The following is a 13,245-nucleotide window of genomic DNA, read 5'->3' as shown; positions in this document are numbered from 1 at the left end:
CGAACGCCAAAAGTGATTCCCATCTTCAACATTAATTCAAATGGCTTTGTAAATAGCTTGCCTTCAACAAATCTTCCAATAGGTTTAAAGCATTAAAATTAAATTTAGTTTGAAAAGTAGTTGCTAATATGTTGAGAAATTGTTGCTAACGTGTTGAATTCTACTGTTGAGGGTAATGTCTGTTTTTTGCTGAGAACGCGATTTTCTCAACAATTTCTCAAATTGAATTTTAAGTTAATTCTTTGAAAAAATGTTTGAAAGCTTATTGAATATAAGCATTTCTCCAGTGCTTGTGTTTATTGGGATGTGCCTATCTCGTCTCCATACCCTTTCCAAAGCGTAGTGCAGGGTATAAAAAAAAACACTTATGGCCTCAAAAGTCCATAATCAAGTCCCTAAGTTCTTATAATTTTCTACAGACCCAGACAGAAGAGAATTCACACCATTTTTATACCCTCCACCATAGGATGGGGGTATATTAACTTTGTCATTCCGTTTGTAACACATCGGAAATATTGCTCTAAGACCCCATAAAGTATATATATTCTGGGTCGTGGTGAAATTCTGAGTCGATCTGAGCATGTCCATCCGTCCGTCCGTCCGTCTGTTGAAATCACGCTAACTTCCGAACGAAACAAGCTATCGACTTGAAACTTGGCACAAGTAGTTGTTATTGGCGTAGGTGGGATGGTATTGCAAATGGGCCATATCGGTCCACTTTTACGTATAGCCTCAATAAAAACGGACCCCCAAATTTGGCTTGCGATTGCTCTAAGAGAAGCAAATTTCATCCCATCCGGCTGAAATTTGGTACATGGTGGTAGTATATGGTCTCTAACAACCATGCAAAAATTGGTCCACATCGGTCCATAATTATATATAGCCCCCATATAAACCGATCACCAGATTTGACCTCCGGAGCCTCTTGGAAGACGAAAATTCATCTGATTCAGTTGAAATTTGATACGTGGTGTTAATATATGGCCTCAAACACCCATGCAAAAATTGTTCGAAATCGGTCCATAATTATATATAGCCCCCATATAAACCGATCACCAGATTTGACCTCCGGAGTCCCTTGGAAGAGCAAAATTCATCCGATTCGGTTGAAATTTTGTACGTGATGTTAGTATGTGGTATCCACCAACCATGCAGGAATTGGTTTATATCAGTCCATAATTATATATAGCCCCCATATAAACCGATCCCCACATTTGACCTGCGTTGCCTTTTGGAGAAGCAAAATTCATCCGATCTGGTTGAAATTTGGTACGTGGTGGTAGTATATGGTATCTAACAACCATGCCAAAAGTGGTCCAGATCAGTCCATAATCATATATAGCCCCCATATAGGTTAAGTTAAGTTAAAGTGGCAGCCCGATTAAATTTCAGGCTCACTTAGACTATTCAGTCCATTGTGATACCACATATAACTAAAAGTACCTATTACATATGGGCACTTCTAGTCTTAACCACTGAACCTTCTCTATTATTTACTTTTGTGGAACGAACCAGATTGCTCCAAAAACATTAACAAACTGCTTAAGTTAACGTTTTCCAGGTCCGCCAGTAATCTAAAGCTATATGCTCCTAAAATTCGCTTATACTTCGCACCTATAGACACTCAATTGATTCTGTTTCCTCCGCATCATGACAGCTCATACAATAGTCATTATACTTCGCGTCAATAGTTTTTGCAAAATCGCCTATCAGGCAGCGACCCGTTATAGCAGATATCAGGAGTGATATCTGACGTCTCGAGAACACTAGCCTATCTAGTGTGCGGTTTAAGTTTAAATGGGGCCATATTTGCTTGGTGTCGTTACAACCCTTGCAATTCTCCCATCGAATATTGGCCATCATAACAGCCTTCTCACACAGTAAGAGCTTGCAGGTGGCCAGAGGCATACCAACAGATTCTAGTTCCCCTGGAATATGTAAGGTAGTTCCTAGCCTTGCTAACACATCTGCTTCGCAGTTCCCCGGTATGTTCCTATGGCCAGGCACCCATATTAGGTGAATATTGTACTGCTCAGCCATCTCGTTGAGAGATTTGCGGCAGTCTTTGGCCGTTTTCGAGTTAAGGAACACAGAGTTCAAGGATTTTATTGCAGGTTGACTGTCTGAGTATATATTAATGCCAATATTTGTTGGAACATTACTTCTCAGCCAATTCACCACCTCTCTTATTGCCAATATTTCAGTCTGAAAAACACTACAGTGATTAGGTAATCTTTTCGCAATTCGAATTTCCAGATCTTTAGAATATACTCCGAACCCCACTTGTCTATTCAATTTGGAGCCATCAGTATAGAAATCTATATATCTTTTATTCCCCGGGGTCTGTGTACACCACGCCTCACTGTTGGGAATTAGAGTTTCAAACTTTTTGTCGAAAAGTGGTTTTGCCAGAGTGTAATCCACTACGTTAGGCACATCTGGCATTACTTTGAGGACCGAACTATGACCGTACATTTTTTCCGACCACAGCGATAGCTCGCGCAACCGCACAGCCGTTGTTGCAGCTGACTGTTTGGCCAAAATGTCTAAAGGCAATAGATGTAGCATGACATTAAGGGAGTCTGTTCCTGTCTTACTAAATGCGCCTGAGATAAGCTCGCCATACGCTGAACTTTATCTAAACAAGTCGGTTTATGAAGTGCCGGCCACCAGACTACAACACCATATAGCATTATAGGTCTAACTACTGCCGTGTATAGCCAATGCACAATTTTTGGTTTTAGTCCCCACTTTTTCCCTATTGCCTTTTTGCACGAGCGAGAAAAGCCACGAGCTACCGTGGCTTTTCTCGCTCTCTCTTCAATATTAAGCCTAAAATTCAGCTTCCTGTCCAAAATAACGCCAAGGTTTTTGCACACTCACTAAAGGGAATTTCAATACCCCCTAAGGAAATGGGCCTAACCGTGGGAGTTTTGCGATCTTTGCAGTACATGACTAGTTCTGTCTTTGTTGGATTTACATCAAGACCATTATCTTTCGCCCATTTCTCAGTCATCCGGAGAGCTCTCTGTATAATATCTCTGATTGTGGATGGGAATTTTCCCCTGACTGCTAGCGTCACATCATCTGCGTATGCCACCACTTTTATCCTTTCATTTTCTAGGGAAACCAGAAGGTTGTTTATAGCAACACTCCAAAGAAGAGGTGATAGAATTCCTCCTTGGGGAGTGCCTCTGTTCACATACCTTTGTATGTTTGCTTGACCTAGTGTGGCTGAAATACGTCTCTTTATTAGAAGTTCGTCTAACAGCCTAAGTATACCTGGATCAACATTCAGAGTTGTCAGTCCATTTAATATCGAGCTCGGATGGACATTATTGAACGCCCCTTCGATGTCTAGAAACGCCACGACTGTGTATTCTTTGACAGATAGTGAGCTTTCAATAAAGCTGACTAGTTCATGCAATGCGGTCTCAGTAGACCTGCCCTTCGAGTATGCATGCTGTCGTTTCGAGAGCAAACTTGAATCCACGCTAGGTCTAATGGTGTTTTCTTTTCTAAAAAAAAAGTGCTTTGCCTTCATTTTGTCTGTACAGAATGCGCATTTTTAAAATGTTACCAGAAACCTAAAAAAATGCTATCATTTCAGCGGGCAGAAAAGAATTCAAAGAAGGAAACAGGGCAATCGCAGCACTCTCGTTTGTTGGCAGTGCTGAAAATGCCCGTAATTTGCCTCTATGCGTGGCGCTATTTTCACAACAGAATTCGAAGCCTTTTCGCACTTTTGCCTGTTTTTTATAGAAAAGAACCTAAAGAGTACATTTTCCGGGCAAAATGCAAAAAATGTGTGCATTTTTTACAAGAAAAGAAAACGCCATAAGATACATGTTTATCATCCTCTCCAGGGTCTTAAGTAGGAATGAGGACAAGTTGATTGGTCGGAAATCCTTCGCACTCGAGTGAGAGGCTTTTCCTGCTTAGGTATGAAGACGACTTTTGTTTCCCTCCACGTTTCTGGAATAAATGCTAAGTTTACACATCGTTTATATATCACCGTCAACCAGGAGCGGGACCCCATATAAACCGATCCCGATTGAAGGAGCAAATTTCATCAGAGTCAGTTGAAATTTGATACATTGTGTATATGGCCGTTAACAACCATGCCTAATTAGGTCCATATCGGTCTATAGTTATATATAGCCCTCAGATAAATCGATCCCCAATCATACAAAAATTGGTCCATATCAAATTCATAATTCTATATTGCCCCCATATAAGCGACCCCCATATTTCAATTTCCATGTCGATTCGTAATTATTATTATTTTTGTCTAATATATACCACGTATGGACTAACTCACAATTTAGAAAACAATGTTAAGAAGTTTTATGATACCACAACCCAAGTAATTCGATTGTGGATGTCAGTCTTTCGTAGAAGTTTCTACGCTATCCATGGTGGAGGGTACATAAGATTCGGCCTGGCCGAACTTACGGCCGTATATACTTGTTTATCCTCAGTCAGTTGGGATGTTATATATGACTATCCATTGCAAAGATATGTTTTCAAAAAAAAATTATTGTATAGGTACCAGATTCGGCCAGGCCGATCTTTGGCTATATATACTTGTTTATATAATATAATATAATATAAATATACATATATCTTACATAACATAAAAATTATAGTAATGAAAATATTTTTCAATGTTCCTGTAATATTTTTTTTTTAATATATCAAATATTTTTAATTCTTTTTTATATCACTCTTTCTAATCCTTTGATTTGTTTTTAGTTCAACAACCCTATGTGTTATTTTATATTAGAGTTTTCCTATGATAATATTTACTGTATAATATGATTCAATTAATTAATAATATATATTTTTTTAAAATTTATTTCTCATTTAGCTGGACGTCAGCGACGCATGGGACATTTCGGCAGAAATTATACCATTGGCTTTTATCAATAAAGTTAGAAGCTAGAGTTGATACAATAAAGAAATTCACACACACACACAATTTTCACATTTCAACAAATTATATAGATTTTACATATGAAATTATGTATTTTATATATGAAATAAATTGCACATATGTATTTTGTGTATGTAGTTTAGTATATATAAGAAACAACAAAGGAAAATTGTTGTGAAAAAATTTGAAAGAATTTTATCAATTTTCCATGGTTCAGATGGATTTGTAAACTTTCGTGTTATAATATTACAATGGTATAATTTATATTTGTTGCAATTTTTCATACATAGGCAAACAAAAGCTTTGTTTTTTATTGAAAATTTGAAGAGAATAGATACTTTTTTTTTTGTTTTAATATTTATTTTTTCAAAATGTATTCATTGTTCATTTATATGTTGATACGATTTAAAACTAAATCCAATCATTTTATATGGCAATGAATAATATTTAATTTTTAAATGTTAAAACGAATCATATAAAATTAAAATGATATTAATTGTATAAGAAATTTTATATATTTTTACTGTTAATAATTTGAAATTTTCTTTAAAATATTAGATCGCTACTTTCACAATGTTGTATATTAACCCATAATTTTTAAACTTCCATTTTCCATAAAAAAATGAAAGAACAGCAAAATCTGTATCATTTGAAGGAAAAATGTTTTAAGTCTCCATAGTAGAGCACCATGCATTTTTTCCAAATTGAAATCGATTACTATTAAAATTAAATTAAAAGTAGATTGATTTATAATATTGGAAAAAAATATTGAGATGGAAATACTTAAATATTTGAGTTACTATACAATGGCGTAATGCGAGCCCTATACTAATTTCTTTCAAAATTTTTAAAATTTTATTACACATTAATTTATTTATTAAAAAATTTAAAACCATAATAAATTATGATATTAAATGAGATAGGTACTAACAACAAAGGTTTTCGACCTAAGAGTTTTTTTTTTCTATTGTTCTTCAAATTTTTCAAAAATATCTATAAAAGTGTGAATCTTGTTGTTGTTATTTGTTTCTCTTGTAATTTCAAAAACCACTTGCAAACAAAACAAAAAAAAAATATAATTTTTCAGTAGGAAAAGAATATTATGAACAAACAAAACAAATTAAGAAAAAGACATTTGCTTATAAATTTCACTTATAAATGGTAACTACTTAGAATTTTCCTTAATTGTTGTAAGTTTCTTTTCATTAGGATAATTTTCTAACAAGGCATGCTTTAGAAAATAAAATACAAAAAAAAACGTAAGTGGTAAAATCAATCACCCAACAACAGGCTTCATTTCACAACAAAGCTCTCACACGTATTTAATAAACAAAAAATTAAAAAAAGTTAAATTATCAGAATAAAAAATATACAAGAAATACAGCTTTTATAATATCAATAAAAAAAATTCACATAGTTGTAATACAAATCACCAACCAGCAAACACTCAATCAATTATATTTATATATGCTTTTTTCATAAAACTATAATTTTATTTAGTTTTTTTTTTTTTTTGGTTTGAATTTTTTAAATAATCTAAGTTGAAATATAATTTTTTGAATTTTTTTTATACGCCACCTAATGTTTTTCATTTCCCCTCTATTTTGATTGAATTTTGCTTTGTCATTATATATATTTTTTTGTATATTTTATTACAAAATACATTTATTTTTTGTTTATATTTTGCAATATATATATTTTTTTGAATTATTTCTTTTTATGATATTTGCAAAATAATATAAAGAAAATGTTTATCACAAGCCCTTAATGTAATATTTTTTTTTATTTTTAATTAAAAATCATCAAACAATTGTATAATTTAAATTAAAAAACACAACCATGGTAAAACACAACAACAATTATATATAAATAAATAATTACACTTTATATATTAAAACACAAACAAAAAAAACAAAAAGAAAAACCAACATAAATAATGAATAATAAATGCTTATAAATTATGTAAAATGTAAACAAAGAAAAAATTTAAGAAAAAAATTACAAAAAAAATCAATAAAAAAATTAAAAAAAAATATCAATTGTTTTCGTTTCATTTGGAATTTAAAAATAAAGGTAAATATACATATATTTCTATGCCCTCCACCATAGGACGGGCGGTCACTTTGTCATTCCGTTTGTAACACATCGAAATATTGCTCTTAAGTATATATAGTCTGGGTCGTGGTGAAATCGGTGAGATCGACTCAGATCTAAGCATGTCCGTCCCGTCTGTTGAAATCACGAAACAAGCTATCGACTTGAAACTTGGCACAAGTTGTTGCTGTTGTAACAGTTTTTAATGTAGTTTCATCCATTTTGTTCTATGCTTGTGTAGTTCAGCTGGTAGCCAGATCAAGGAACTCTGCGACAAGGATGGGGTGTGTCCAGAGTGATCTGGTAGTGAGACGGATAGGCTTAGCTGGGCAAGCAAAAAGGTGACGAGTGTCATGTGGCCCTTTATTACATATGAGATACACGTCAACTACGCTGCTATCAATCATTGATAAGTATGAATTGAGGCGTCTGCACTTGCCTGATCTTGGTTGGGCTTGTCTGTCGTGGGAGGTCTCTCTCCTCCAGCGCAATGGGCGGCGGTCGGACTCCGAGAACAGGATTAACCTTGTAGCTTCTCACCGCTTCAGCTACAGTATCCTCATGAATCCTGTTCAGACCTGTCTCGTATGCTGCCCGATCTAGAGGCTCTCTTTTGTAACGCTGGATCTCTGGCTCTAGAAGGTGAAGATCAACCCTTACATTCCTTGGTGGGGGTTGTCTATCCACAAGACGGTGATTCGGATGACAACTTCGATGGCAACCCAAGAGGTACTGCTTTGACAACATGTAGTTGTGTCGACGCACTGGGATGATCTTGGTCTCCGCATAAAGGTGATCCAGGGGTGTACTGCGGAGACATCCTGTTGCGGTTCTAAGTGCAGTGTTCTGACAGGTCTGTATGTTATTCCACTGCGTATCGCTCGTTTGAGGTGTCCACACTGGCGCTGCATAGTTTACCACGGACCGGCCAATTGCCTTATATGTAGTTAACAAGGTTTCTTTGTCCGCACCCCAAGTTCTGCCGGCAAGCGACTTGAGGACCTTGTTTCTACCGCCGAGCTTATCACAAATTGCAGTGGCATGGGCGGACGACTTATAAAGGCTGTCGAATGTGATCCCGAGAATCTTGGGGTAATTTGTTGTCGGAATTGTTACTCCATCGACTCTGACATTCAACTGCCTGTGTACTTCCGCCGTCCATGTAGTGAAAAGCGGCGGCGGGTTCTGTGTACCGGATTGACCCGATGGACCCCATCCATTGGCCAGCGGCTGCCACATCAGTGTACGTGTTGTTTCGTCCGTCTTGGCACAAGTAAAGGGTGATTCTTTTGAGGTTAGGATTTTCATGCATTAGTATTTGACAGATCACGTGGGATTTCAGACATGGTGTCAAAGAGAAAGATGCTCAGTATGCTTTGACATTTCATCATGAATAGCCGAACGATCTGCCACAACGTCGAATTTTCAGTGAATGGGCCCTAGAAAAGTTGGCAGAAAATCCGCTTTTTTATCGACAAATTTTGTTCAGCGATGAGGCTCATTTCTGGTTGAATGGCTACGTAAATAAGCAAAATTGCCGCATTTGGAGTGAAGAGCAACCAGAAGCCGTTCAAGAACTGCCCATGCATCCCGAAAAATGCACTGTTTGGTGTGGTTTGTACGCTGGTGGAATCATTGGACCGTATTTTTTCAAAGATGCTGTTGGACGCAACGTTACGGTGAATGGCGATCGCTATCGTTCGATGCTAACAAACTTTTTGTTGCCAAAAATGGAAGAACTGAACTTGGTTGACATGTGGTTTCAACAAGATGGCGCTACATGCCACACAGCTCGCGATTCTATGGCCATTTTGAGGGAAAACTTCGGAGAACAATTCATCTCAAGAAATGGACCGGTAAGTTGGCCACCAAGATCATGCGATTTGACGCCTTTAGACTATTTTTTGTGGGGCTACGTCAAGTCTAAAGTCTACAGAAATAAGCCAGCAACTATTCCAGCTTTAGAAGACAACATTTCCGAAGAAATTCGGGCTATTCCGGCCGAAATGCTCGAAAAAGTTGCCCAAAATTGGACTTTCCGAATGGACCACCTAAGACGCAGCCGCGGTCAACATTTAAATGAAATTATCTTCAAAAAGTAAATGTCATGGACCAATCTAACGTTTCAAATAAAGAACCGATGAGATTTTGCAAATTTTATGCGTTTTTTTTTTTAAAAAAGTTATCAAGCTCTTAACAAATCACCCTTTAGTTGTTATTGATGCAGGTCGGATGGTATTGCAAATGGGCCATATCGGACCAATTTTACGTATAGCCTCCATATAAACGGACCTCCAGATTTGGCTTGCAAAGCCTCTAAGAGAAGCATATTTCATCCGATCTGGCTGAAATTTGGTACATGGTGTTAGTATATGGTCTCTAACAACCATGCACAATTGGTCCACATCGGTCCATAATTATATATAGCCCCCATATAAACCGTTCCCCAGATTTGGCTTGTGGAGCCTCTAAGAGAAGCTAATTTAATCCGATCCGGATGAAATTTGGTAAGTGGTGTTAGTATATGATCTCTAACAACCATGCAGGAATTGGTCCACATTGGTCCATAATTATATACAGCCCCCAAATAAACCGATCCCCAGATTTGGCTTGCGGTACCTCTAAGAGAAACAAATTTTATCCGATCCGGCTGAAATTTGGTACATGGTGTATGTCTCTAACGTACATGCAAAAATTGGTCCACATCGTCCATAATTATTTATAGACCCCATATAAACCGATCCCTAGATATTACTTTTGGTGCCTTTTGGAGATACAAAATTCATCCGATCCGGTTGAAATTTGGTACGTGGTGTTAGTATATGGTCTTTAACAAACATGCCAAAATTAATCCATATCGGTCCATAATCATATATAGCCCCCATATAAATCGATCCCCAGATTTGACCTCCGGAACCTCTTGGAAGAGCAAAATTCATCCGATTCGGTTGAAATTTGGTATGTGGTGTTATATGGTCTCTAAGGACCATGCAAAAATCGGTCCATATCGGTCCATAATTATATATAGCCCCCATATAAACCGTTCCCCAGATTTGATCTACGGAGCCTCTTGGAGAAGCAAAATTCATCCGATCCGGGGCCAAATCACCGCATTCGTCATCGAGTTCTGTTTCGTATCGAGAAACATTTCGATCGCTGTAAAATTTTGGATCACCGCATTCGATCGTAATTTATTTTGTCTACTACTTTTTTTTACATTGCTGTAAACATATGGTAATAAGAAATTGGAAGCAAAAGATGATTTCAAAATAACTTTTTGTGATCAAAATATGTATATGTGTAAAAATTATTATGAATCCATCTGTTTTTGTTTTCCTCGTCTTCGGATTCAGAGGATGAGTACAAAGTGGCATTAATAAGGAAAAATATTCGAGACAAAAGCAGTCGTTTAGCATTACCTGTAAGTGATTCTATTTTGAAGTGAGTGCTTTTAACTAATTGTGTTTTAACATCCATAGAGTTAAAAGACGCTTTCGTCTGTCAAAAGAAGCTTTTAAAAACGTTCTTGGAAAATGAGCTTTTTGAAGCGGCTACTGAGCTCCTTTCTTTGTTCCGTTTCCCTAAATGCAAGTAAAATTACATTTTCTTAAATGTATTTCGCCAAAATATATAAATAATACTTTCATTTTCACCAACTACTTGTTTCTTTTTGTTCACCTTTTTATACCCACCACCATAGGATGGGGGGTATATTAACTTTGTCATTCCGTTTGTAACACATCGAAATATTGCTCTAAGACCCCATAAAGTATATATATTCTGGGTCGTGGTGAAATTCTGAGTCGATCTGAGCCTGTCCGTCCGTCCGTCCGTCTGTTGAAATCACGCTAACTTCCGAACGAAACAAGCTATCGACTTGAAACTTGGCACAAGTAGTTGTTATTGATGTAGGTCGGATGGTATTGCAAATGGGCCATATCGGTCCACTTTTACGTATAGCCCCCATATAAACGGACCCTAAAATTTGGCTTGCGAGGCCTCTAAGAGAAGCAAATTTCATCCGATCCGGCTGAAATTTGGTACATGGTGTTAGTATATGGTCTCTAACAACCATGCAAAAATTGGTCTACATCGGTCCATAATTATATATAGCCCCCATATAAACCGATCCCCCGATTTGGTTTGCGAGGCCCCTAAGAGAAGCAAATTTCATGCGATCCGGCTGAAATTTGGTACATAGTGTTAGTATATGGTCTCTAACAACCATGCAAAAATTGGTCCACATCGGTCCATAATTATATATAGCCCCCATATAAACCCATCCCCATATTTGAACTCTGTAGCCTCTTCGTGGAGCAAACTTCATCCGATTCGGTTGAAACTTGGTACGTGGTGTTAGTATATGGTCTCTAACAACCATGTAAAAATTGGTCCATATCGGTTCATAATTATATATATAGCCTCCATATAAACCGATCCCTAGATTTGACTTCCGGTGCCTTTTGGAGATGCAAAAATTTAATTAAATTTATTTAAATTTAATTTATTTTATGTTTATGCAAATACTGAATTGTACACCCAGAAAAAAGTGACCCCTTCTTTAAGTTAAAATGAACTCATTGTGAAGAAAGTTGAACTTCGTATAGCGCCAAAGACATTTTTATTTGTTTGAACGATGTGATTTTCGTAGAAATTAGGAATAATGCATTCCATATATTAGTTAACATTTTCCTATATTTATATACCACTATACTACAGAATGAAAAAATTTAACTAATTTGAATTCATATATGGAATGATTTTATTGAAATTTTTTCATTCATTTCGACAAATCTTACACATTTGTGGTAAAACTTTTACTTCATAATTAGAACTGCTTACCTTCGTTTTTAAATACAATTTTATTTATTTCTATAAGCAATTTTATCTTCAATAAAAGACATGTTTTATTAATATATTGAATATATTTATTAAGAATCAACAGCATCGAATCTCTTTGAAATATTAGTTTATTATTCCACTATTTCCAATTTCCGTGTGATATTATCAACTGTAAAACGCACTTTTTCTTCTTCTTGTACTTTTCACTTTTAATAAGTTGCTGCCTAACGATTTTGTCCTCCTTTTACAATTTCAATACCTACAAATATAAAAAATCATAAAACATTTTTGTTGCAAAAGGTTAGCGTCACTGAATATTACCTGATAATTGAATATTCCAAAATGAAGACAAATGAAAGGGTTATTATTCTGCTGGTGTTTTCTTTCTTTATACACTATCACGAACATTGATAGATTTATTTAAAAAAAAACGAACATTTTTCTCACTAATTTAAAATAACAAATATTTTATATATTTTATTTGTTATTTATTATATTATTTTACCATATTATTTTTTAACAATCTCTCCGTATACCAAAACAACGCGATTCCAACTAAAAAAAACAACCGACGCGCAAATATATCGATTACACCCACGCGCAAACACATCGATTACGATGACAGGTATCGATTACAGGTAGACAATAGAAATTTAGGAAAATTTCCTATATTCTAACAAGTGTGTTTCCTTAAGTTTTGAAAGGATTGCATACTTCTTAGTACGAATGAACTAAAATATTTTTCTATGCCAAGTGTTGTTCGTATGTATGAAAAACTTTCTATTATAAAGGAAGTCGCAATTATCATTTTATAAGAAATTTTACTAATTTTGAGGAAACTTGGTTTTAGTTCGGTTTTTGTTTATTTTTACGAATGCTTTGTTATCGGTGAATAAAATTTTCTTTTTCAGTAGTAAATTCTTATACCCAGCGAAGAAAATAGTATGAGTAAAATTCCATGCCTTATTCTAGTTAATGAACTATTCCTAACTGCTTACAGTTTAGGATTTTTTTACTGAAACGAGTAAATTTTATTATTTTTCACAAAAATTTACCTTAATGGAAATAAAATGGATAAACTATATTGATGAAAATTTTTTCCTTTAGTTTCGAAGGCACTTTTTTCTGGGTGTAGATATTTTGCTGTGTTTTTATTATTTATTTCAATATTTTAATAAATACATAGTTTTATTTCTCATATTTGGGGATTTACGAAATCCAGATTTTTTTAAATCCAGCCAATTTTTTTCCAAAATTCCAGACAATAGGCCATTTGAATCCGGCAACCCTAATTTAAGTAATACTAAAACCGATTGTAACCGATGCTATTACCAACCCTGGAACGACTACCGCATCTCGGCTTATACCACACC

The 13,245-nt window shown here is 35.5% G+C and overlaps 1 protein-coding gene and 2 long non-coding RNA genes across 14 annotated transcripts in view; 2 read left to right on the top strand and 1 right to left on the bottom strand.

Moving 5' to 3' along the window:
- Window positions 1-6,975, top strand: part of tmod (tropomodulin) — a 545,171-nt gene extending 538,196 nt beyond the window's left edge. For all 12 annotated transcript variants that reach the window (XM_075292733.1, XM_075292734.1, XM_075292732.1 and 9 more), the window contains one exon: window positions 4,871-6,975. In XM_075292733.1, the coding sequence (XP_075148848.1) occupies window positions 4,871-4,932 (62 nt within the window). In that variant the 3' untranslated portion in view covers window positions 4,933-6,975. The remainder of the gene's footprint in view (window positions 1-4,870) is intronic.
- Window positions 6,976-10,134: 3,159 nt separating this feature from the next.
- Window positions 10,135-10,686, top strand: LOC142222538 (uncharacterized). Its single transcript, XR_012718322.1, has 2 exons — window positions 10,135-10,451; window positions 10,510-10,686. It is a non-coding gene; the product is annotated as an uncharacterized LOC142222538 (long non-coding RNA).
- Window positions 10,687-11,935: 1,249 nt separating this feature from the next.
- Window positions 11,936-12,407, bottom strand: LOC142222539 (uncharacterized). Its single transcript, XR_012718323.1, has 2 exons — window positions 12,194-12,407; window positions 11,936-12,131 (listed from the first exon to the last, which is right to left on the bottom strand). It is a non-coding gene; the product is annotated as an uncharacterized LOC142222539 (long non-coding RNA).
- Between the last annotated feature and the right edge of the window lie 838 nt (window positions 12,408-13,245).

Source organism: Haematobia irritans, chromosome 1 (assembly GCF_050003625.1).
Source record: "Haematobia irritans isolate KBUSLIRL chromosome 1, ASM5000362v1, whole genome shotgun sequence".
Classification (NCBI taxonomy): Eukaryota; Metazoa; Arthropoda; class Insecta; order Diptera; family Muscidae; genus Haematobia; species Haematobia irritans.
The sequence above is the reverse complement of the archived record's forward strand: the minus strand, read 5'-3'. Positions and strand labels throughout refer to the sequence as shown.